The sequence below is a fragment of the Odontesthes bonariensis genome, chromosome 23 (assembly GCF_027942865.1).
Source record: "Odontesthes bonariensis isolate fOdoBon6 chromosome 23, fOdoBon6.hap1, whole genome shotgun sequence".
In the NCBI taxonomy this organism is placed as follows: Eukaryota; Metazoa; Chordata; class Actinopteri; order Atheriniformes; family Atherinopsidae; genus Odontesthes; species Odontesthes bonariensis.
In genome coordinates this window covers 6,577,173-6,604,501 of record NC_134528.1, presented here as the reverse complement: position 1 = coordinate 6,604,501, position 27,329 = coordinate 6,577,173, and the positions used below count along the sequence as shown (strand labels likewise).

Below are 27,329 nucleotides of genomic sequence, written 5' to 3'. Positions count from 1 at the left end.
CTCTATTGACCATGCAGTGCTTCCGCCAGTTGTCACAATAAGCATCAGAAGTTATTTTTTTAAAGAGCAGTTGCTTTCATGAGCGTAAGTGAAGGCTATGGAGTTCACCTGAAAATGACATACCTTCAAGGATTGATTGGTTGTTTGGAACAAGATGTATGACATATACTTAAATATTGGCCTGTATTTCATTTTTCCTGACTAGCATTACTATTACATCACCTTTTAAGCCTTTTACCACTATCATCATACATTTTATTATCACAGGTACCAGGATGGCCGAGTGGTTAAGGCGTTGGACTTAAGATCCAATGGGCAAATGCCCACGTGGGTTCGAACCCCACTCCTGGTAGAATATTTAACAGCAATCACTAATGATAGTCTTACAAAAAAAGAGTGTTTGTGTGGTTTCCACCCATTTAAAACGTTTGTACCCTTCTGTTTGAGGCGGACGTCTGGTTCTGCCAGAGGTTTCTTCCTGTTAAAATGGAGTCATTCTCCACGCGCTCATGTTGGGGGACTGGACCGAAGACAAGTTTCGGTGCAATCCGTTGGTTTCTTTAGCGAAGCAATTGTTTTTGAATTGCCTCTGTATGTATGAATTGGACTAATTTTGAATTTAATTAATTGGATTTGATTGAATTATGATTACAATGAATTGAATTCCAATTGGCTTGAATTGGACAGTATTATTAAAGCGCCTTGATGACATTTGGCCCTATATTAATCAAATTGAATTGAATTTTCAGATATAAACTGATCACCTTTGTTTCAGTTATGTATTGAAACAGTCAACATGCACTGAGGTTGTCTGTATCAATCCTTGTCTCAGTTGTGGGAAAATAATTAAGCTGAGGTACATCCCTACAAATGTATTGCTGCAAACTTTGATAATCCTTTGTTTTTACAGTGCCAACACAAAAGGTACTTTCTTCAATAGCTATAGGACTTGTACAAAAGTTCCTGCAGATCAAAAGCGCCTAAGATGCCCTGAAGTGCCAAACTGGTCTCACAGGAAACATGAAAGCGAAGCATACGTAAACTCGACAAGGAAGATCTGTTGCCCTTATTCTCTGGTGCTTAAGCTTTTCATTTAATTTATGCCTTGCCACTTCCACTTTCAGACTTAACTGATTCTTAATTCTGTCGTCACTACTCTGATCCAGTGGTCTTCTTACTTGCTTTATTTTGAGGCAATCAGTCAGATCCCAGTTCCTTAAAACTTTCATGCAACCCACCTCCTTTCCATCTCCACCTCTTCTTGAACCAGGGGAACCTCTACTGAAGTCTCTGCGACCTCCTAACTCCACTTACCCACTACCAGCATTTAGAGTCCTGTTCTATCCAAGGGTTGTTCCCATACTGTCCCCTTCCTTTGTTCATGTCATTGCTCAAATCCAGAAGATAGATTAGAGTCTAATCACCAGACAAAATTGTTTTAAATTAAACTTTTGTGCAACAATGCATTTTGTTGTCTCTCCTTACTGAACTGGAAAAATAACTTGAATTGAGGCATAATTTTCTCAACATTTTACTGGTGACTGGACACTGAAATAGTAGTATAGAGAAGAAGACTCAAGGCATTTTATGAACTCCATCACACTTAAAGGGTCACAAAGTCCATATTTGGATGTTGAAAGGGGGTAACAATGGCACAACACAAATTAGGGTTTATTAGAGCTGTAGACAAACATTTTAAAAGATTTTTCTGACAATTGCATGTACAACTGCAAACTCAGATCAAATACATAAACTCCTGCATTCAACTACTTCTCACCTCGCCAATCATCCCGTTCCAAATCCCGTGGACCAGCTTTCCGTGTTTTCCATTGGTAACCAGGTAAAGATCAAAAGAGAACTTGATATTTCGGGAAAGCTTCTTAAGGATATCTATGCAGAAACCCTTGCAGCACAGCTTGGTGTAGGTCTCTGAGTGCCCAATAATACTGTGAGAAGGATGAGAAAAAAGACACAGTCACACAAAAGGTAAAGTTTTTTTGTTTCAGCATCATCTGATCAAAGCTTCAACCTTCTCTGGCAGCTGGAAATGTTACTATATTTAACTTCAAGGAAAAAGCTGTTGTTTTACTTTGTTTCACACAGTGAGTGCTAAATAGTGACAGGCTCTCAGTTTTACAGCAACAAATTGAGGGGCAGGCGCTTGCTGGTTCATTAGCTAAAATCAATGTCGGTTAACAAGGTGTTTTTCGGAGAAATGGATAGAGGAAATGCCTAAACATTGCAAACACGCACAAATACACTTTCACGAAGAGTGGCAAAGGCCACGGTAGGTGGTTGAGTGACTCTGTGGCCTCTAATCAAAGCCGATTAATGTGGGAGGCTCTCCGTGGCCTTGCTACTTAATGGGGTGTGCAACAACAGTACAGAGGGACAGGAACTTGTAGAAAGAAAGAAGGAAAAATAGAATAAAAAATAATGAAGAAAGGCAAAAGCAGAGAGTGAAAATTAAAAGTTAAGTCAACAAATCATTCAGCTGCCAAAATGGATGCCTCCAATCTACAAAGGATGAGTCACGCTGTGTGTGTAACTGACTGATAACTTCAGCATGTTAATGAGTCAGCATAAGCACTGAAGAATGATAAACAGAGCATGTCAGTGAAGAAATGAGCAAAAGATTACATGAAAAAGTCTAGTGATTAATTAACATTCTAGTTGATTGTTTTCAAAATTGTAGCAGTTCGTCAGAGAGAAAAAAATTAAGTGCATTTGGAGGGCTTGCTTCTTTCATGGGAATCTAACTCTGATAAACGCAGTGTTAATTAATTGCTGCAGGAGCTGGCCACCTGTCGTCATTATACACATTCTACTTGCAATCCACCAGTGCACACACAAGCACTCTTAAACTGGGACGTCTCTCTCCGTCTCACACACAAACACATGTTCACATGCAGCGCAGGGTCCTCCAGGGATTCGCAACATTTATATTGCGGTGTGTGGTGTCCACAAAATGCCCAGAAACTGGCGCAGCGTGGAGGAGAGTATGAGGCAGCTGGACCGAATTCTCTGATGAAAACACACGGTGAAAGAAGGAACATGCCGTGACAGGGCAGCGACTTCAGCTTGGAGAAAAAGAAGGCCAACAGTAAATAAAGGACAAGTGGAGAAGATGGCAGAGGTGTATATATGAAATTCACACCACTGTGATGCGGTAGGAAATATAGAAAGTACTGTAGGGTTTATGCCTTGCAGTCACTGTGCTACATTAATTCAGTTTATAATAAAAAAAAACTACCACTGCTAATTATTCCATCATTTTATCAAGAATTTAAAGTGATAATTGCTAAGATTCAACTGATCGCCTGTGGGACAAAAAGGTAAAAGAAAAAGAAGCTTATTAAGTTTTGCAAAACTGAAGAATCCTTCTGAAGGATTTTGAAGATGATAGGTGAAATATTTTCAGGAATCAAGAAAAAGAATTCCAGTTACCCTTATTCAAGTTCCCCAAATGATGCAGTAACATCAGCATCTTCAAGCTGTTTCTTTTATGTGACCTACAGTCCATATCCACAGACAAAGTACATGCCCCTCAGTACATGGATGCCTCAGCCTTGATTCACTTGTTCCACAATTACGTCCAAAACCATCGGCATTAATACGCTGTGACAAAAAAGCTGTTCAGAACATAGAAAGCTAATAACAAAAATCCAGCTTTTGACTTGTGCCTCAGTTCAGATGTTTACATTGTAAAGACAATTTCAAAAGGGAAAATATCACATCGTTTGATATGTTTTGAAATTACTTTTTTTAAATACAAATTCTGAATTGGAAATCAAATGATCTTACATTAAAAAAGTACATTTAGAAGAAAAGTACAGGTAATAAAATGATAAATCTGTGAGAAAAAAACTTATAAACTCAGAAGAAAAAAGTTATAAAAACTATTTGGGAACCACCCTAATCACACCATAGACATCACTGGTGAACTGGGAACTGCACACTTACATTAAAGAGGAAGTGTGACAACATCATTGGTTCTCAACATATTGCCAGCCTAGTTTGTGTGGATACATTTTTATGCTGGTGTTCACAGCACACAGTGGCATCTGTAATAGTATCCTGTTAACCCAACACCACCTTTCACAGATGTCAATTTGGCTCTGCGACCACTTCCTCTGGCATCGGAAAACAACAAGCCCCCCATTATTCCTTTGTACATTTAGCAGAGAACAATGAGGTTTAATTAATATGCATTAGACTGGCCTTAGGCAACTGTGATAGGATCATAAAAGCCTCCAATTATAATAGAAAGTGCTGTAGTTCATATTAACCCAATTTTATTTTGAATATACAGTATGTCTGAAAGTTTTAAATGATGGACAGCTATCTAGGCAATAATTGGGTAAAAAATTGATGTGACTTCAAGTGTGGATCCTACATATTGCAATTACACTTGTTTACCTCATGTATAAACTACTTCCTGATCAAGTTTGTAACATTTGAGGTGATCCACTGTTGTGTGTTCTAATATTGATAAATGTGATTTATTTTCATAAAAATGTTACTACAAAAAGCCCAGAGTGGTCAGACCAGATACTCACTCCATTTTCTCTTAGTTCAAATCAAAAAAAGTGTAATAGGTTAATTGACCACATACCCACAACTGATCAGTATCACAATCCATATTTAGATATTGTGAAGTGGATTAGGCTGCTTTTTGTGTGTGTGTGTGTGTGTGTGTGTGTGTGTGTGTGTGTGTGTGTGTGTGTGTGTGTGTGTGTGAGAGTGTCCATGTGACACTATGAAAACAGCATTCCATGAAAACCTAAATGTAAAGGCAGTAACCATGTGGATACTTCTAATTCTAATTATATGTTTTGAACAACTAAACTATTTGTAAATGACAGTAATTTATGTTCAATAAAAGGGAGGAATTGTGAGTGAGAGCAAAGAGTAAAAGTACTGTGGAAAACATGGGAGCCGGCAGACTAATGCCTCGCTCCTTATAAGCATTTATGGCTAAATCGGCAGTCAAATCTTTATGTTGTGATGGACATAGTGACGTGCAATGTCATTATGTAGTGAGACATAAGCTGCATCTCTGTAGGGACTAAGTAAAAACAGTGTAGAAATCACGCAGTTATGGTGCCTTTATTCCAACACCTTTATGTGTTCTACTGTTAGGAACCTTGATTATTTTTGAATGACTGATCCATGCATTTAACTGATCTAGTTAGAACTACTGCAGTCGTCATTTTAGCTGGTTGTCCAAATAATTCCCTGATCCAAAACACTGCAGCTAAAGGACTTACTGATACATTTTGGGAGAGATCATTTCCTCCCTATGTTGGCCTCTCTACACAGGGTCCCCGGCAAAGTTAAAGAATACAACTCAAAATCATCCCAACCACATGTAAAGCATTGCTTCATCTGGTATCAATGATATCATAGTTTAATGTCACTTTGTGACAGCAGCCTTATTCGTGGTTCTCAGAATTTTAGGGTCCAAAATGGGAGGCAGAGTTTTCACTTTTCAGGCTCCTCTCACATGACACCACCTGCCTGCATAAGTACTGTCTGAAATGCAGACAACTGCTTTGTTTTTAAGATTTAAAACTTATCTTTTTGAAGAGCTTATGCTCAACTCACTGAACTTCTGTGCACTACTTGTTCTGATATTAATTTTTTTCTTTCATATTTTCAACCCCCCCGCTTCACCGTTTCAGCATTTTCATTTTTTATTTCTTGTTCTATTACTTGCTTGCATTTTTTATTTGCTTTTTAAACTCACTCTGAATTGCAGCAATTGAGTATATCTAAATTACCTTAATATCAGAAAGATCTGCTGTGTACAACAACGGCTATTGTAAAATTTAGTAGGTAGAACATATTTTTCAGTGAGGAGTAGACGTGAGGATGATGAACTGGAATGCAGCTCAGCTTCAGTCACAGTTCAGCTGTTAACAATTGTTCTTGTTTTACAACAGTTTACTTGCCAGAATCAAGTTTTTTTTTTTACATTTACTTAACCATAGTTCTCAAACACAGACAATATCAGAAACCAAGCAGTTTATAATGTGTTTAATAAAACAACTAGGTGTTGAAACCAAGAAAGAAGGGCAAATATCATATTTGAGAAGCTGAAACTTTGTTCATGTGACATCCATGTAAATTACACAATCAACTCATTAGTTATGAAAAAGAGCCCATCAAATTCTATAGACAAACTATTTCAGAACACACTATATTATATCAGATAGATAAGAAAGTGAACTCTTGTGTGGAATTCTTTCTCTTAATCAGTGCAGAGAGGTGGGCAAAATAAGCTATCATCTGTCCAAAGAAATGGGTTTTAATGAGCAAGACAACAATTTTTAATCATGCTAAACATCTGTTCTATGGAGAAGCTTTTCAGACCACACTCCAAGATTAAGAGATTTAAATAGCAGCAGTCTCTCCACTTCTCTCTTTTTGCTTCCTGTTTGTTGGTCTATGTCCAAATGGGACATGACCAACCAGCCAGAAATTGTGAAAGAGAACCAGAAAGAGGCTACGATGGGATAACATTGTTCCATGCGTTGACAGATGTCCCTGTGCTGGACAGATAAATGTTCTTTACTGGGAATCAATGTGCCAATGAGTTTGAGAACAGCTGCTACATATCTCCTTCTATAATTAATGTACCAGACATGTTAAGCTCGACAATCTGCATAGCCAACATACCCACAAACACATATGTGGAGTCAATAAATTGAACGAGAACATAGCACTTCCAGGCTAAATTGGTTGTTTTTGTTGATCAGGTGATTAAAAGGTAATCTGCCAATATTACATCCTAAAATTTTCAGCTGTTCAGCAGGGGATTTTAGTAATTACACTTATTATTTCTGGCTGAGAGACAGATAATCAGAAGCGGTTCAGCATAAAGAGTGGAATCAGGAGAAATAGTCCCAAGCTGACTAAACAAACAAGACAAAAAAATTCATATATAACACAAAAGCAAGCACCGTGACTGCTTTTTGATTTCATGGTGAAGACTAAATGAAGGATTGGAAAACTTTAAAATGCCCTTGCCTGTAATTTTCACTTTGAAAGAAATATAAATGTTCAAGGTGTAAATAAGAGAATTCAAAACAAACTAACACATGGAGCGGCCTGAAAAGATTCTTGGTTCTACTCATGAATGAGCGGTGTGCTGCAAGCAAACAAGATCGAAGGTGATCATTAAAAGACATTAAGTCAGAAATAAACTTTAACTGCTATGACATTTTGTGTAAAAAAGAGCAAGAAAAGATCAATAAACAAAACGTAAATGTCTGCCTAAATGCTGCAATTCAGTGTGATGAAACGAGGTGACAGTGTTAGCTTCCAGGTGACTCACTGCAGCATTATGTCTGGCTTAAGATAGACTTTAAAGGTGCAGAACTGGAAGCTAAGGACGATAAGGTCTGTGAAGTGAATTGCAAAACAAAATGCATACTATCACACATGCACATGAGCCTTTGTTGGAATGCTTCTCTTTTGAGCTGCTGTTTGTTCATATACCAGAATAAAAACTTACATGAAAGTCCTTAGTTCAATTTATCAAAAGACCATGTGAATAAGGACGTGCACAAGTATATTAGCTTAAGTGTGTGCTATAAACTTTAAACTTTTCTCACTGCTTTAACTTGCTGTCTGAAAGTTCTTCTACAGGACCAAGAAACATACAGCATACAGGGCCGCTTTCTACTGTTACAGAAGATAATTAATGGATAAAACTTTATTTTAATCAAGTTACTAACACTCATCTTAAGTAGGTCGTGTACTTTAAAGTAAAAAAAAAATTTAAATTGGTGGACTTCAGTCAATTTAAGAAAAGATGAGAGCATCAAGTTTGTTTGGATTTAGATAAATTTGCAGCAGAAGGGAAAATTGTGTGTGTGTACTCCTGTTTCATTTTTCAGATTGGTGGCTTGTTGGTGTCGATCATCTGTAGGTAACACACTATGGAGAATGTGAACGTACGTTATGCCGTGTTGCATACAGTAACAATGGCTCCATCTTCTAATGATTGCTCTGCTTTTAACTTTGCCTACTATCGCTGTTGCCTGGTGAGTTTTTGTTTTGTTTGGTTAAAAACTGTCAAATATGGTGGAGAAGAGCTAAGGCAAAAGGAGAGAAGATGACCTTTCAAGCAGAGATTAAATTTCACGACTGAATTCAATTTCTGCAAGCAAGGATCAGTCAACGAAATCTGATTCTCCAGCAATTTTCCGATCACCTTTCTTTTTGGGCAAACTTAAAAAAGTAATCGAGTCATGAATGGACAGAGACATGATTTTAGAGGCTAATCTTAGACTTTGAACATAGAAATACTATTCTGAAGTTGAAATTCAGGGTCTGTGCGCACAAAATACACCCTCAGAGCAAGTAGGAATACAATATCGTGTCTTAAGAAAATGATACGTGACCTCAACTTCCCGTTCTATTGCAACCCTACTTCAAAGAAGTCGTACAATTCCTTCAATTAAGCACATAGTGATACAAACTTGGAAGATCACAAGAGAAAATATTAATTTATCTCCAGACCATGATAATTTAATTGTAACTGATACAGTAAATAACAGATTTTATGCATTAAGTCTATGAAGAATTAACCAACAAAGTCAGATTTTGGGTACAGTTTCTTATTGAAAAAGAAGCACCTTTATTGAATTTAATGAAGACATTCTTGTTGTAAATTGTGAAATCATTGGACTCAACATGTCAAATCACAGTCAACATGAAAACTTCAGTCAGCTACAATCGTATCCTGTAAAAACAACTATTACATAATGTAACATAACATAACAACTAAGCCCTTGGTGGCCTCCACTAGGTTCTGAAATTCAGTGAAAGCTTTCGTTGAGCGTTTCTATTTCCAGTCTCTTTGAAAATACGATCAATGGTCCTGGAATTTATTTTCCAAATTCTTTGACTAATTGGTTTCCGCTACTATGTCTCAACTTCTCTGCTGAGACATACAGACTGAATCATACTGTATCCTGTCAAGTAAGGATTTTAAAGGCTGGAGTACTTATTTGCACCATTGCAAAGGTTTGCTTTCTGATTTCCTAAACGGAACCACAAAGTTCTGATCTCAAACAGTTTCACAATTAATTTTCACTTAAGTTGTCGAAGTAATTTGCTGCAGCATATGCAGCAGCCTTGTAAGTTTCATTAATTCCATGTTGTTTAGTGATATTTTGAGCTTAAATACACAATAAATACATTAATTATCTTAGCAGAACATCACAGCGACAGCTGCAAACAGTGAAGGAAGCTACTGAAATTCACATAACATGAAAGCAATTGAAAGCAGACAGACACAGCTTTTAAATGACAACAGTGTCTCCAACAGTGAGGGAAAAAGTACATCTTCTCTACATTTATGTCTAATGTATCAGGACACAACAAAGAAATTATCTGGTCCTTATTTTGCTCTTAAAATTAGACAGTTACAACCCCAGATGAACAACAAGAAAGGATGTTACAGCGACAACCTCTATATAAATAGTAGTTTTGTCAGTTTGGGTTCGAAGGCTATTTTGAAAAAAACTGGAGTCCATCATTCTGCAGTGAAAAAGTTATTTACATGTAGAAACATTCTAGACAGCTGCCATACTTCCCAGGAGTGGACGTCCCAGAAAGTTCACCACAAGTTCAGACTGTGTAATGCTTTGGACAGACAAAATCAAAGTGGAGATGTTGGGTAATAATATGTTAATAATATCCAGCACCACATTTGGTGAAAACCAAACAGCGCCAACTCGTCCTGCCAACTTTAAAGATTTGGGCTTTTTATCAAATCACAGAACCTGGGCACCTTGCAGTTGACTCAACCTTGAGCTCCTCTGTATACCAAAGTATTTTAGAGTCATATATGAGGCCATCTGTCTGACAGCTAACAGTTGAAATTGGGTCATGTAACATGTCAATGATCCCAAACACAGCCAATCTAAACTGAATGTCTGAAAAAGAAAAGAATCAACGTGTAGCAGTGATCCAGTCAATGTCCAGAATTCAACCTGACTGAAATGCTGTGAAGAAGAGTGGGCAAAATATCCTAAGATGTGAGCGACTGATAAGATTCTACAGAAAACAAGTCATTGCTGCTTAAAGATATTCGATCATGGGATGTAATTAGTTTTTGTTCAGTGAATGATGAACCAGTGTAATACGTCATGTGTTGCTGTTCATCCAAGGTTATATTTGCTATATTTAAAGATCTGTTCAGAACCAGATGATTTAATTTAATTTCATCTGCTTTATTTCCTGCTATCTGAAGGTCCAGAACTAAATGAGGGTGTGCTTTTTTTTCCCCACACGTCTGTGTGTGTCAGAGTGCATCTGTTGTCAAACAAACTGGAAACTAGGTTCAGAAAGTGGTGAAAGCATCAACAGATCAAATATTAAACTCATGCTAGGCTTGTGCTCCTATTGTTTGTGCTTGTCTGAACATAATGAAGACATTGTGTATTCTTGATGAGGTGTAGACAGTTGGAGGTAATAGCTGTTTAATGTCTGTTTTCTGCCATGCTGCAATCTGTGTTTGACACCAAAGGTGTGTTTTTAAAGTGCTCAGACACTCAGCAGACACAATTACTTTGCGTTTAATGAAGTGTGGAGGTTTGCAATGAATGAAACTGTTGCAGAGGAACGGAAAGGCTGCAGATGTCTGTGTGCAGGACTGGGTATCATTGGAAATGTTTTGACAAAAGGGACTATATGATATTTTTCATGATAATTTTGTCAAAGATGTGGCCACTAGATTTAGAAATCAGCCTTACCACAGTGTCTGTGTACTACCCTGTGAACACTGCAGCCCTAACAAATCAGAAATCCGAACGATGTTTTGGGGTGTATATTGGTGCATAAAAATGTATATTTGAGAAAATGCTGTCTAATGAAAGGGAGGAAGAGGAAATATTCAGAGAAAACTCTGGAAATTAATTAGTTTAAGGAAAAATAGAAACAAACAATGTTCATTATGTATGTTCTATCTTCCAATCACTGTAAAATGTAATGGACAGATGTGAGAACATCGCCGATCACATACAAAGGTCATCATTGCACCGCCACATGAACATGCTACATTCCCTCTTTATCACTTGCAGTTTTGCTTATTTAAATGTTGTTTTCCTTTACAAATGTATGACCTTATATCAACTTTTGAATGAACTACTGAAGTCAAGTCAAAACTTATTATAATAGCACATTTAAAAAGCTGCCCGAAATATACAAATGTATTCAACAGTCACCAAATCAGCAATAAAAATGAACTAAAATCAGCAATCAATCATCAAGAAAAACTAGAATAAAATAAATCAAATCAAATAAAACGATGAAAAACAAGATATCCTGCTCAACAAATTCTAAAAAGCAGCTAAAACAAATGCTTTTTCAGCAGTGTTTTAAAATCATCAATGGTCTGGGCAGCTCTCAGGAGAAAATATTGACTGTTCCACAGATTACGTGCCACCACCAAAAAGACTATCACCTTTATCAGCATGATGCTTTATGGCTGAACTGCCATAAAGCATCATGTGTATCTCAAGAGTTTAAAGAACAGTCTCAGTTTGATCTATTTGCAATCTACCTAGTTAAGAACAGCTCAGTGGAAACAGACAAGCATCAAAAATTACTTTTACAGCAGAGATCAAGCTTAGTTGTGTTTGTTGAAAAGTGTTGTTTTGTGGTCTGCTTTATTCGATAGCTTTGAACTTTTTTGTATTAAAAAATGTGTTTTTATGACACACACACATCCAATCAGATGCAACGCACAATTGTCACATAAATGGGCAGTTTCAAGGAAACTAAGCAAACGTAATTAGCAGACAAGGGAAGTGTCTCCATGAGGAATGAGCAAAATCTTTGAGATTTTTAAAATATCTAAGCTAAATGCTTACAATTGTTAAAAAAAAACTTGATTAAATGTTTGGATCATCAGTTGAACCCAGCTGTGTGAGACATGTCCTCAGTGGCCTGGTTGAGCTAGGTCAACAAAATCTGTATTTCACGTTGCCCTCTTTCTTCTGGCCATGACTGACCCCTTTGAGTGCGGAAACTCGAGACCTGGGGTTCAAATACACATATGTTTGTTTGTGTGTGGTACTTGTGCAGGCTGACATCTCCATATTTCCACACACAGAACAGGCTGCACGTGTTAGCATCTGTTTGCGTACCTTTCGGTTTGATTGGTCTGACGCCTGCAGGGCACGGTGTTGCGGACACATGTGCCGGTTCCCGGGTCCACATTCTCGACTATGACAAAGGGATGCTCCTCCAGGGTGGCCACAGTCAGGTGACGGTCATCAGACACATACTCCAGGAAGCTGCCGTACCGTGGCCAGATGGGGTACCGAACCTGAAGGATGCCCCGAGCAAATGTGCCCACCTGAATGGAGAGCGTGTGAGTGTGAGAGCTTATTGGTATTATGAACATGCATGTTTGAATCTGAGCTGTGACCTTCATGTCAACATTTCTTTTTTTCATGTCATGCCCTACAGGCAGGAAATTTTTTTATTTATTTATTTTTTATTTAAACAAATTTGCATGTGTTGACCTGGAGGAAGAGCATTAGAAGATGAAAGGAGAGAAGAGATCATTAACGCAAACTCGGGAGAATTAAAAGTCTTTGAGCAACAGAGCGAGAAAAGCCCAAAAACTAAAACAAAGAGCAAACCAACTGCATCATATTAATAACAGTTCCCATCATGTCGGCTATTGGATCTGTGTTCATTTTGTTGACTGATTACTCAATTATTCATTTACTTTTTTTTCATCATTTATAAATGTGAACTGTTCCAGTGATTGCTTCTATTTATTTTGTGTCTTTTGACTGCGTGTTTAAAATATTTGCTGGATTTGCATGGCTGTTTTATTGATGGAAACATATTTTTGTGCTCCATAAAACTCACTGAGCTGAAAAAGAATTAACAAAGGTAGATTCTGACAGATACTGTAACAAGATATCTAACAAAAGAAGCAACACTGAGTTTTTTAACATCAAATGGAGCAACTTTGTATTAGAATTGCAGTTTAATGTCACATCACGCAACGAACAGTCCAGTGGATGCCTGTGCTCAGCTCGATGAAACCCTCTCCAAGAGAACCGAGACAGTTTGTCACATCGGAAAACCTAATGAGCCATACTGAGCTCGGCCCGCACTGACTTACTGCATGTGGACTCTCTCATACATTAAATTAAACCTTTTTAACATCAACTCGGGATTTTCTCTTCAGCTAACTCAAACAAGTGTTTTTCCTTCATCATACATGGATAAATTCCAGATTTCTAAGCCACTCTTTAAGATAACAATTTGTTTCTCTGCCATATGTGAATGACAGAATTATACCGGTTTTCCTTTTTAGTTTTCCTTTAATGGAATAGTTATACATCTTATTTACTCTTTAGTGGAAGTGTTGTAATCTTTTCATTATTTTGACTCGAGGTGTATTGTTGGCAGGTAATCTAAAACCAGACTTAAAACTGGGCTGAAATACAGTGAAATAATCTTAGATTTTATCCATAAATATATAGCTTTAGAACACATTTATCCAGTACACCTGATCTTTTTTTACAATGGCTGATGTAGTCAATGGATATTGACCTCAAAGTGACTGACCTTCATTAAACACAAGCTTTGTTTACATGGACCACTTTGACCACAATTAATTTTTAATCAGATCGAGATGGGTGGTGTAAACCTTTTGATAATCTGATCAACAGGAACATGTAACCATGCTTCATCTAACTGTTTCTCTCTGATTAGCATGTGATATTTATGTGCATGCTTGAGAATGCAGGGGTAAGGTGGCGTGCATTGTTACACAGGGGTAGAAACATGGCAGCAAAACACAATTGGTCTTTGATGGATACAACCTTTTTGTTGGAGAACTGAGAAGAGTTAAAGATAAACCGAAAAAAATTTTCTCAGTAAATTAGGCGAGGATAACTGTCTTCCACCAGTCTCTGGCTCTGACTTTTATAGACAGGTTCCTGATCTACTCGTGGAAGCGGGACAGAGTGAACTGATCTGTAAAGGTCTACTTTAACTCTCCTCCGTTTATAGATAGCAGCAGAAAGTGCTGCTAACTTTGCTGCTTCATTAGAAGGAGCAGCAGAAACTCAGAAATTGTTCACAGGGTATGATTCATCTTCATCATGCTCATCTTCCACAAAATGAAAAACAGTTTCTTATTTTATTCATCAGAATTACTGTAGTTACACTGAAGAAACGTTTATCCATGTAAACGTAGCTGATGTCTCTTTGTCACTTTCAGTATTGCCTTTATTCAATAAGTCGTGTTGGATAAAGAACATCACTGAATAGTTTCTGATTGATTTCTATTAAGTTTCTTTCCATTGTCAAGATTTTGGCCAAAATTCATCAATTTTAGGGAAATTAATTTTGTTCACTGAAAACTATACATTCTTCTTTAATTGTGGCCACCTAAAAACATCTTTTCTCTTATGTTTTCCATCTCCATGAATATCGACACGGAATAACTACTTTCTCATTGCAATCAATGGAATTATTTTATCTAGTTAATAGCGACTATTTAATAAAATGTACTATAAATGACTGAGCTTTTCCCTTCAAGGAGGTGGCCTTGTGTTTACCTTACTGTGCCGTAGTTGTGGGAAGTTAGTATGAGTGATTGATGGAAAATGCTAGATTGGATCCGCAGGAGGTTTCAGCTTAGAATGCATGCTGAAAGAAGTGACTATATTATTATAATAAAAAGTGTCGAGACGGCACGTTCCAACAGAGCTGTTATCTAAATGTTGCACACTATGTTCAGCAGCAAAAATTAAAATGAAAACCCATCCTAGTCTCTGTTCCTCCTCATCACTGCGTAGTAGGTTCAGAAACCTAATTTATTTACTGCATGGTGACTATCCACAGAGATCCTGAACAGAATTATACTCCAACAGAGCCAAAAAGGCTCTTTGTTGGTTGGAAAGCCCACTTTGAGCTTCCTATTTCGCATCCCCCAGTTATGTGATATTTCTTCAATCTATGCTTCACAAGGGTAACTAGTGTATACACAACTAATACAACTGCAATGGTGATCTGAGGCCAAGAAAGGAGGTCTTCGATAAATTTTCAGATCATAAACTGAATAAATGTGGCTTTCGTTCATTGGGTATACTTTTTGGTCTTGCATATCTGGAATAAAAATTGTGAGAATCTGCAATGTCATACCCGAGTCAAGCTTTCTGCTTCATGGTTTTCACATGACTATGATTAATTTAAAAATTACAAACATATAAGTGACAAAATGTCTGCATGTAAAAACATCTAATTCATTAACTCATGATGATAATGAATTTCAAAGCTGCATGAGACCACATGGAATGCTGGGTCATGGTCATGACTGACCTGCGTAGAATTGCACAGCAACATTCCCACAGCAGACTGACAAACAACGGTGTACAAAAACAAAATCAGGTTTCAGAGAAGAGCTATAAAAGAGATGGAAAGTGAAGGCAAAGCAAGGGCCTGCCAGCTTAATCTAAAGGGTTCAATAGAAGACTATTCATTGCAGAAGAATGCAGGGGTGCACCTATATTGTTGAACTTTTGTTTCGGCGTTGACACATTCATCAGCTCTGCTCTCGTCTGTTTTATGCAGTTTGTTTTAACTGTTTATCTAACACCCACATTTTATCTTGCATAGCTGTTGGTTGTTTTCTTAGTGATTTGCTACCGACTCATTGTGTCGCTGCTATGGTTCACAAGAAAATGTGTATGTATGTTTATCATTTTGGCTGTACAGGAGCAAAAAGTAAGAAGTACAAGAAAAGGGAAAAGGAGAGAATCCTTGCACTGAAAGCAGACTTTGCTCCCCAAAAAGTCAGCAAACAGCACCCTTCAGATCACGATGAGTAACATGTTAAACTGTCAGACTGTCACAGGGAAGCAGAGGAGCTTGAAAAGTGCATAGTGGTGTGATGTTATAGCAGATGAGATACATGACACGGGGAGAAGAGGAGGTACAAGAGAGCAATCGGAATGTAATGAGACGGGGAAGAAAATGAAAGAGGATTCAGAGAACACAGACACTTGTACAGCATCTTGTTTTAACATGTCTTGTTATCTGGAAGTTCTGTGAACGTCAATACCTTACGGGAATAGACATAAATCTAGAGCATGTGAGGCTGTTGCACACGTATGCTCAACCCTTATCAACACTATTACATGACCACACTCGCACACACACACGAATACATACAAACCTGCCAAGAAGTGACATTGATAAAGTGGGTTGGTCTTTCCGGGACAGAAATAAATGAGTTCAACTGTTGCTGCGAGATTACGCTCAGGCCTCTCTGTTAAGTCACAGTTTTTCGATGCACCCTCAGGCTCTGAATAAGTGTGTGAAAATAGGAAGTGAAAATACTCTAGATTGCAAAGCATGGTTACAAGGAATAGGGCAAAAATATATAGCAAGAATGCATATTATTGATTTAAATTAAGTTTACACTTAATTTCTTCTCAGAGTCTAATCTTTGAGATTATAGACTTTCTTCCTGATCCTTTCTAAGCTTTTATTGCAAGTCCAATTTCAAGATGTTTTTTTTTTCTAAGAATAAAACCTGAAACACACTGCTTTTATTGTTTTAAGCTTATACAACAAGTTAATTCACAAAAGCTCATGCTGGTAAGTTGAAATCCTATAATAAACAACAAGCAAATACAACGTATTTTTAACAGAGCTGCGATTCACAGTACTGTATGAACCATCTGGACAGATTAGGATGCAGATTGCAGGGTTGTGCTCAACATATGGCTCAGGATGTCTGCACATCTTGTCATCTATATTTGGCCTTTTTATATGCTATAATAGCAGTAAAGTGAAGCTCATAACCAAACTGAAAGTGTGCTCTGGAGGGATTTCTCTTTAACTTCTTTCCTTTTAACTGATAAAAACCTTTGAAATGAAAAAGGTATCTCTAATTGTCATTGAAGCCCTGATTGCAAATATCACTGTCTATCACAGTTATCTAAGTCTATAATGTTCACAGTGTATTTAATGCCTGTCTTTGTCAGATTGTATTAGGTGATAGCTGAAGGTACTACTCTTTGAGAAGCTGTGAGCACAGCTTTGCCATAAAGTATGGTGGCAAATACAGGACAAGTATTCAGTAAATATATTCCCTCAATACTTCCGGATACTAACTACTGTTGTTTTTTCTACATGTACTATCCATATTGTGGTCATACAGCATGTTTTTACGATTCAGCTTATGTTACACAGTACCTTGTCCCATAGTCTGTCCCGATCCAGGGCAACGATGACCATAGAGGGGTTTGAGAGGAAGCCTTGGCTGTTGAAGGACAGATCTTTCTTTTCCCATGTTACATTCAGCATGTGCCTATATGCCAAACAGAAACAAGTGGAAACAAGTAGAACTTGAAAATAACTTGACTGATACTACTACACATGATGCTGCATATTGATTTACGTGGGTACACACACACACACACACACAGACACACACAATGATCACCTCCTAATTAAGCTTTAAGTCCCCCTGGGATGGTTTAATTTAATGCTGGAAGTAGCTCATTAGGGGATGATAGCGGCAGGTGATTGGTTGGACGGCAGGATGTTCCTACTGAGTGGTTTTGCTGTCTGTTAAGGTATAAATTCAAAATGTACTTGGCTGTGAATAATAAATCTAGACTCATTTGCTTTTCAGAATATATGCAAAGGAGGAACACAATATTTTCACATCATGTCACCCTGTGGAAAGCTAAAACTGTGCTTTCTCTCTGCGTGTCGGTAATGATCACTCTGGTAATTATCAGTGACAAAAATGTGTTCTTTTCTTTTAAAGCTCAAGATATCAAAATGAATGTTTAACAAGTCCTCTAATCTGATTGACCATAACAATTGTTTGCCTAATATTATTGTTTCTGTGAAAAGCCCTATTAGCATTTCCACTGAAGTGGTTGGACGGTCAATGGTGTCCCAAGTTCTTGGATTTTAAATCAGGAGACCTAAAGTTAGTGAGGAACATTTGTTCTGTCAATTGAGTTTAATTTCGGTTTCAATTTCACATTTCATTTTGGTTTTGTTGTTACTTGGTGTTTGGTTAGACTCAGGCACGAATAATGATTGTCTAGATTTAGCATAAAGATTACATTGTTGCTTTTAGGTACCAAAATCACTCTGCTCGGGTTCAAACATAAGATCATTGTTTGGTTAAAATGCAATCTTTCACATTTTGAAATGTACACATTTTTAAATTGTCCACCTGAGAATTCACAAGAGGTCACTTATTTATTAAAGTTAGATACACGTCGTAAAAACAGTGTGCACAAATAATCAGATAGTTATTTTTCACGGGAAGTCTTAGATTAAACATCTGTACCAGGACAGAAAAAACACGGTCAGCATGACTCTTGTACTCTTTGTGTCGGGCACTAAAGGAAGCCTTTGTTCTGCTGACCCCTGTGATGGAGTGGTGACCCATCTTTGGTGAACCCTGCCTTTCGCCAGATGGCAGCTGGAATGGGCTCCAGCTCCACTGCGACCCCGAGGTGGATTAAGTGGATGGATGGATGGATTGATGGATGGACAGTTCTGATGAGCTGAGAGGCCCACTGGAATTAACTGGTAATGATGGCATTAGCAGTAGAAGCAGATTGCATACACAGGTTGCATGTAAGTAGTGGACATAGTCTCTCTCACATCCCATTGGTTTGTGAAATCCTGTTTTTCAAGTTCATAATTTGGCTGTCTACATCCTGGGTTTTTCTGAGCCAGAAGTGACCATATTTGGACAAGAGGGTGGAGCTGGAGAGTAACACTTGAGAACGCAGCTTAAGACCTGATGTGTTTCTAATTATGACATCATTTAAAGGGCCACCAGATCAAAGGGATTGAATATTGCTGAAGACGTCATGACGACCTGTGGGCAAAATCTACGTATATCACAATATATGTTATATGTTCTATATGTTTATATTAAAGGAATGTACTTTTTTAAAATATAAGACTTCACTTTGGATAGCGAGTGACTATGTCCACATTTTATATACAGTGTATGATAACATGGAGTCAAATCATTTTTTTAAACCAGATTCAGAATCTTATAATTATTGTAGGAGTGCTATTATTTCTTGATGTAAACAACACACAGAGGATTACAGTAGTCAAGATCCACAAAGGCAAAACAACGGAAGAACAAAGAACATTCAAGCTGTTGGGAAGACAAAAAGTGATACCCCAAGTATGCCTCACCTGAACAGAGTATTGTTGCCTGACTGTTTAGCTGGCTTGTTGCAATCACCAAATCCTTCAGGAATAAAACCATAATCCCTCTTGAAACTCTCTGCCCCTTTGGCTACAATGGCGACACCCTCCCTCACCCTCTGCCGCAAGCTTTTCCTCCACTGATCTGTCGTCACACCAATCACACCGATAGGGAAAGTGGCAGGTGGGGGGCTGCCGGGGTCGCCCACTGCCAAACTGGGGAGGATCCAAATGTAACCTGGCCCCAGCAGACCCACCTCAGCTGCATGACGAAACAAGTACTGAGCCTCCTCATGGGAGCAGTACGCCAGCAAGACCTGGGAGTCCACCTGGAGACACAGAGGAAATCTGTGGGTTGTCATCACAGAGCAGAATTAAACATAGCCTGAGCTCACAACACTGCACGCTCTCATCGGAAACTGGAGCACTAAAATGTTTCGCTTTCAACCTTTGATGGGTTTTCATATGTTTTATTGTGAATAACATAGTGATTTATGCAGTTTGCACATTATTTCACTTTGTTTTTACTCATGTTTTACACAGCGTCCCAACCTTTTTTAGATGAAATTGTAATTAAATCAAGTGTAACCGCCAAATCATTCAACAGGTGTTCTTTTCAGACTGAAGGGATGTGTTTGATACATCTGGCCTGAAATTTTAAAAATGTTATGAAGCTTGTGATGGGTAAAATAAAAAGTCTTTGACAGACAGCACAATTGATGTTTTATAAAGTTGAAACACTGAAGGGGGGCCGAGTTGTCTGGCAACTTCTCAAAAGCAATGTTTTAAGCACTGACAAAAAGGTAATGTTTTCCATGCTTTTGCATTTAGTCGCACACCCTCGGACAACCTCAGGAAGGCAGGTCGAGTCCACACCACAAGTTTGTTTCAGTGCAGGAAACTGTTGCATTTATCTATTTATTTTCTATTTTCATTGCCTGGTTAATTTTGTTACATTTGGTCAAAAGGTCACATCTTGTCAACAGTATTCATAATAGTACTTTTCTATAAAAATCCAATTGGGGGAACGTTAGATTTCCAACAAAACTACTATTCATTCATTTAACTATGCGGGGCCGGAGCCTCTCCCAGCTGCCATTTGGTGAGAGACAGGACACATCCTGGACGCGTCGCCAATCCATCCGTACAACCATGCTCACCAACACTCACTCCCAGGGTACAACACTACTTTACATGAGTATTATTCTTTAAGGCAAACTAAATTACATTTGTCAGGCAAAATTGATTTCTGCTTATTGCCACCAAGAGGTCAAATTCGAGATGGGGTTCCTAGTCCATGAGACTGGTTTACTTTGAGAACTGAAAGCTTGCACACACTCACCTATATTTTTGAAGATTAGGCCTGATTTTCAAAAGGTATGTATATAAAAAGCATTTCAGTGAGGGAAACTCCTAGTGTATATTTTAAAAAAACTGCTTTGTGGTATCAAATCAATTTTTTTGAAGTAGGCAAGTTTAAGACCCGACGAAGACTTTTCACGCGAACTTTAAGCAAAGTCAATTTCATTTTACCTGCTGCAGAACGCGTTTCATCTTCATATCATTCGCCCCGACAGACATTTCCAGAGTTATGATATCCTGTAGATTCCACAAGAAGTAGGAAGTGTCTGTGTATGACTGAACTATATCCACAAAGGTGTCGTAGCCTGGGAGCAAGCTGGTGATCACCGCAAACTCGCCCCAGTCATACTCCTCCAACATCTGAAATAGAAAAAGGAATCATTTTCAGGATAATAAGATTACAAAATATGATCGCAAAGAATAATTGCACATAGGAAATCGTTAAGGACTTAAAGGTGTAATTTGGAAAAATATTTCAGTTTGGAGTCTTGATGAGAGTTACATGAGAATATTATTATTAACCCCATGAGTCTGTGCTAAATTGAAGCCAGCAGCTTCAAAGCTTAGTTCAAACACCAGCAACAGGAGTTAACAGTTAGTAGCTGTTTGACAAATGACACACCAAAAGGTAGATTTTGCCTTTAATACTTTTCACTGTAGACTTCAATCACTGTAATCACTGTATAAAGTGTGAGTTGATGAGCTTAACGGCTGCTTAAAGGTGGATTTTGTTCCCAGGGACAGACCCAGGCAAGTTGTGTGCTGTCTTCACTGAGATAAATAAAAATAAACTACTTTTTAGAACACAACACTGTTTAACATTATTGGAATCCAGACATCTCTATGAACAATTTCTCCTGCATACCTTGACATTAGACATCTCCCTCTTAAAGTCCTCATGTGGTAATAATAACAGTTAACGACAAGAATTACCAAGAACATGTTTAAACTCATACACTAGAACAAATACACATGTCAACATCAAAATAAGTCTCAGTTGTAAAAGTTAGGGTATCTCAGACTTCACCTGGATTATCCCCTTGATTTCTAAACATTAGTGACAATGATGCAATGTAATCCCGTTAGAATTTGTAGACAACAATCCATCATAAATCCACATTGTATTAGTTTGTAACTGGGCCTGAGCTTTAAATCAAAGATTCCTCCCTTATTAGTGTTAATCAGCCTGAGAGGTACCAGATGTCAAGCTTGACCGTTAATATACCCCACATTTTCCCAGAGTTTTAAATAGGTTTGAGTGTTCGTTGCTCTTCAATACCTTGAACATGCAGATGACCTGCTGCTCTAGAGAAGCCCCCATCTGCAAAAAGGAGGATCCTTCAGCCTGTGAAGAGGAGGAGAGTCTCATATAAAGATTCAGGTTGACAAAACAGCCGACCTACTCATCAGTTTATAGTGGCAAACTTTTAAAATGCTGTCACGGCAGTTACGGATGTGCACTTCTAAAATTTAATTGTGAGTGGGTGATGAGGGCCCTCTGGTTATCAAACATGCTTCATCTGTGGGGAGAATAACTCCACAAATGCAAAATATCTCGAGAAAAAAACCCACCAAACATACATCAAAGTGTGGAACCTGTCACAACAGAAGGAAACTACAGAGCCCCTTTGGTGACATCTGTGTGAAAAATATTACTGCATGTCCATGCGTTACTAAATTATTGCCACTGAATATTAATGGGTGGGAAGAAGATAATTAAGTTGAGGCCTTTACTTGTTTTGAATCGGAACATGCTTCCTAAAGAATGCACTGTTTTGTTGATCCCCCAATAGTTGGTGGGCATAAATAAATTTGATTTAATCTCATCTCATATCCGTATCTTTTAGCTATCTCTGTACCCAGGTTTTTTTTTTTATATAAAGAAGACCAAAGACAAGAAACACAGTTTTGATCCTTCTCAGCCAAAGAACTACAGCATAGGTCGATATCCAAACCACTTTCCTTTTGAAGAGTTTGGAAAAAGTTGTACCTGAACAACTTGTTTGTTTTTTTTTGGAGATTTTAAACCTGAGGAGATTGTTCCATTCAAGCAGGCTCACCTCAACTATAGAAAGTACTTTCCTTGTATTTACATTTTATTGATTCTGCTGATTCCTTTAAAAAGAAGAGTAACATGTTTTAAAGAGTGCTTTTGTTGGGTTTCTTGTCTTTAAGTCTTTTACCGCCTTTCTGTTTGTTTTATTGTCCCATCTTTTTTATCTCTATTATTGTAGTGTCCTGTGAAGCACTTTGTTTCTTTTATCTGCTAAAGGTGCTTTATTAATAAACTTAATTTTATCTTAATCTAGGGATTAATCATAATAACATCCTGTAATCTCTTGTGGTTAAACAGCATCATAATTAGTTAGAGAGAAATAATCCAGCTGCTTAAAATCATGTTTGAAACACAAACAATATGAACACTGAGCAAGTTGTCCACATCATCATGCACGGGCTGGAGGAGCATGGGAGACTACATAACTATGGTTGAATGCACAAAAAAAAATGCGTATTGAATTGGATCATACAAAAAACACTAATTTGCGGAGGTTCTGAGTGAGCCTGCAGAGATTTCAGATCACGGCCCCAGCTCAGAAAATATGTTTCTAAACATATAAGCACACATGTTATTATTCTCTTTTTTCGCTCTGACCTATCGGTTTCATGTTGTTCAATCTTAGATTCATTTTGTGGCCACAACTTGATGACTGAATCCCACGTCCTAATCACATGCGAACATGACTTAATTATCTCGATCACAAGGATTAATAACTCACAACTTAGTAATGCATGGCCATGCAGTATCCCACCACTGTCGCCATAGGTGCTCCATATAAAGCAAACCAAAGGTTAAATGTTTACTTTCCCCAGTTTAACTGCACACTTCAACAATGTTATTACTGTGAAACAGTTACATTTAAATGAAATCTTACCACCACAAAGACAGTGTAAGGATATCATCACCTTCTAAAACTATCATCTTTAAAAGACATGTGTCCAAATTCTTAGGAAGAGACTTTAAGAAAAAAAACATAGCAAAGAAGCAACAAACTTTGCTTGTTTGCTTTCGAGCTTCACTAGAAAGTTTATAATTTTACTAGATTCACTTGTTACAAGTTTCTTCACAAGTGTGGTAGCAAACATACAACCAGTAACCTCATCAGACTTGAGTGATTGATATTACACATCTCTCAAACATACATTTGAACCCCACAGCAATAAAGATACAAACATGCGTGAATGTGTTGTATAAGGAACTATTGCCATGAGAATGAATATTGCATTGTGCACCTTTATTGATGGTTTAATTTTACAACAAAGCTTTGATTCTCCATTTTCAGCCACAATCTGGTACAAGTGTCTCTGAAGAGCAAACACTCAGTCCTGCTGCTCTCTTTCTGTCAGAAGGGGTGGTCCAGTGCTGTGAGAGTTTTCATATTATTGCGTTCCCACTCACAGTGTGCTGACGGCAAAGAGGTTGTTGAACTCATTCAGCTAGCTTTCAGAGAAAGTAGGCAACAAGAGCGAGAGGAGGAGCAATATTGGACTATGTGGGAGTGGAACAAGGACAGAAATTACACAGAAAGATCGATGATGCTCTGCTTTAGTTTCAGGCTAAATTGATATCCCAAGGTAGTCAAAACATTAACCTTAAAGACAGTTAATTTAATTTAAGATTAATGATTTAAGAGGAGAGCCCTGTGATGGACTGGCGACTGTACTCGCCCGATGACCGACGGATTCAGCGGGTATAGAAAATGGATGGATGGATATTCAAAACAAAATACCAAAACGATGTTTAATGTTCAAACACATACAGTGCCAACTGAATCTTTTAAATAATTTCAAGTTTGATTAATTTTGTTATGTTTCAGAATTATTTTGAAATTGTAAAGGAAAATTAAGGAAATGTAGACGTAACGTTTTTGCAGCCGAGCAAATAAACTTTTGGGGATGTGTGACGATAATATGCAAAATGTATAATCTATTTTTAAATATATATATATGTTTAGTGTTTAGAGCCCAGAAAGTGCAGTAATTTGAATATTTGTTAGTCTTCATTGTGAAACTGCTCTGTTGTATGCAGTGGACCAACATAGCTATTAGAAAATCTGGACCTGTTCCACAAAGCAGATTCGCCATATCCAGGATATCTGTAGCTGATCTGGTTAACCCTAACTATCGAGATCTTGCGAAACGGTACAACAACACTGATCATCAACTCAGTAAGTGAACCCAGGATTTCTGACTGTGGGTATGTCTGTGTTCATGTGAACAGGCAGAGTTAATCAGTTAATTAATCCCATTTACACATTTCTAGCACGTTAAAAAGCAACACAGCTGCTGCAGCCAAAGCAGGAAGAAAAGATGACAAAAACAGAAAAAGAATGCTGACTACTATGTGAATGCTTATTTAATATATCTCTGCCACTTTATCAACGCACGATGATCTAGATCTGATCAGATGATGTTGTATTGTAAATATATTTTTTAATGAATTTGCTTCAGGTGTATTCTTGAAGCATTTGAGATTATTTTGTTAAATGCAACTGTTCTTTGTACCAAATAAAGAACCAACGGAAAAAGCTATCAAAAACTCTTTGCCCTAAATATTATATAATTAAAAAGATTTAATTGTCCTTTGACTTTTATTGATCTGGTATCAAAGCATTTTATAAGATGGATGTGGATAAACTCTATGAACATACAGACATACTGTGACGCAATTTGGTGAGTTTGAAACACGGCACACTCACTTTACGACAAAATGACAAGTAAATAATTTATAGTTCAGTGATGCTTTTAATAAATAGAAAAACGTTTGTTCCAAGTAAACAGGATACGCACAATGCTTTCAAGCATTGATGTATTTACTGCATGTGCTCATGACCATCTTGTAATAAGTGCTTTTTCACTTCTGACTTTGGCTATGTTCAGTCGATAACGCGACAACACTTTACATGAATCACTTCTTTTTATAAACCAACTGTCACCTTCATGGAGGCCATTTTTACAGTTTTGCATGTGCTTTCTCTCACTAGAGATCGCACATTCTTTAAATGCAATAATTGGTCTGTTCCTCCTAAATGAATAAATCACCCATGAGACCCATGTTTTTCCTTTGTCATGTTAAGCATCCTATTTATATTGATGAGAGAAAGTATATTGATTCAGTTTTATTTGATCTCAACCGTAACTACAAGCAAAGCGAAGACAAAAAATCATTAGCTGCATTCAAAAGTAAACTAACTACAGCAGGTTGTCTATTTAACTCAAACTTTCTGAATCTAAATGATGTATTCTTTTCTGTTTTCTGCCATAGTTAATAGAGTTTGGAGATCTAAGCAGCCTAATGGAGCTGCTGGGCAGAAGTATACCTGTGATGTAAGAAAGTGAAAGAGCATGCTGGATGTTGACTTATGTATGTAATGACATTCTGAATTTGAATTGACAGCTGATGTAAAAGGGTGTTGAGTAACACAATTTGATTTTTCATTCGCGTAAAAAGTCCTCCTACACAAACTGAAGACAGCAACACAGCTTGGAATCCTAAAATACAATGGCATACACATCTGTGTGAGAAGTCACGCATGGGAGAAAAAAGCAGAAAGGAAAAAAGACAGAACAGATAGAGTTAAACCATCAAGTGCCACTTGGGGCCAAATCTCAGATCTTTTTAGTCTGTTCTTGTCTCAGAGGTGACTACCTGTCATCTCTCCCTTCTGTTGATCTTCCCTCTCCCACAGTTCAGAGCCTCTGCAAAGCCCAAGAGAGCTCCATAGCCCGAGGACTACCACAAGAATATCACAGCTAGGTTCTCTCTTGCTCAATTTTACCAGTTTTATCTCTGTCTCAGCTTGTTTGAGTCTCACTTCCGGAGCTGAAGCACCACCAGACCACTGACTGGGCTAGGCACCAAAATAACTGGAAAAAAAAACAAATGACCAGCCATGTCAGGCTGTCGCTGAATGAATGAAAAATGTTTCAGGATTGGCAGTGCTGTTTGACTGCCGTGCCGCACTTTAGCTGAAATGTCAGAGAAGAGCTGGAGCACATCATCTGAATGGCTATTAAAATCCAATTAGTTGCGTCAGAGCTATTAAACAAACTGTTAATGCGAACAACCTCTTGGTCCAGTCAGAGTTTATCACAACCTAATTAAAGTCAAAATCAAGCATACTGGAGGACCTTCACTTTCTTCTCTGCTTTGAATGACTACAAAGTGACCTTCTTTTCCATGTTTAAATCTCAGAGTAACACACCCACACAAAGAGGCAGAGTTCACCCTCCCCTTTTCTCAGCGTCCTCCTCCCGGCCATCTTGTTCCCATCACCTTAGCAGTGCGGCTGTCACACATAGGCGTAATTAGCAGTCTTACTGCAGGAGCGTATGGTAATGTGACAAGAAGGCAGTGGACATGGTGGCTGCACATAGACTCCTCTCCTCCCACGGTGGGAGCTTTGTGCTGTACCTCCCCTCAGTGGAAAGACTGCCGTTGGTCAACTATACTGACACTAAAACATCTTACATGTAGATGAAATTTCATATTCTCTTGTAAATTTCAAACATGTGCAAGTTCAAATATACAAAGTGCAAAAGGTACTAGAAATAACCAGGCATGTTGACTGCATTACGTCAAGTTGTGACGTTAACTGATGGACAAAAACACTCTGCTGTTGAAACTAATGGTCATAGTTTGCAAACTCATATTTCCG

General features: G+C 37.9%; 1 protein-coding gene and 1 non-coding gene across 2 annotated transcripts in view; one reads left to right on the top strand and one right to left on the bottom strand.

The window, feature by feature from the left end:
- Positions 1–27,329, bottom strand: part of LOC142373848 (glutamate receptor ionotropic, NMDA 2C-like) — a 65,965-nt gene that overhangs the window by 14,410 nt on the left and 24,226 nt on the right. Inside the window, exons 4-9 of the mRNA XM_075457292.1 lie at positions 21,893–21,958; positions 20,785–20,973; positions 19,240–19,580; positions 17,251–17,365; positions 12,165–12,376; positions 1,778–1,946 (exon numbers count right to left, since the gene is read on the bottom strand). Of these exons, the coding sequence (XP_075313407.1) occupies positions 1,778–1,946; positions 12,165–12,376; positions 17,251–17,365; positions 19,240–19,580; positions 20,785–20,973; positions 21,893–21,958 (1,092 nt within the window). The remainder of the gene's footprint in view (positions 1–1,777; positions 1,947–12,164; positions 12,377–17,250; positions 17,366–19,239; positions 19,581–20,784; positions 20,974–21,892; positions 21,959–27,329) is intronic.
- Positions 270–352, top strand: trnal-uaa (transfer RNA leucine (anticodon UAA)). Its single transcript has one exon. It is a non-coding gene; the product is annotated as a tRNA-Leu (tRNA).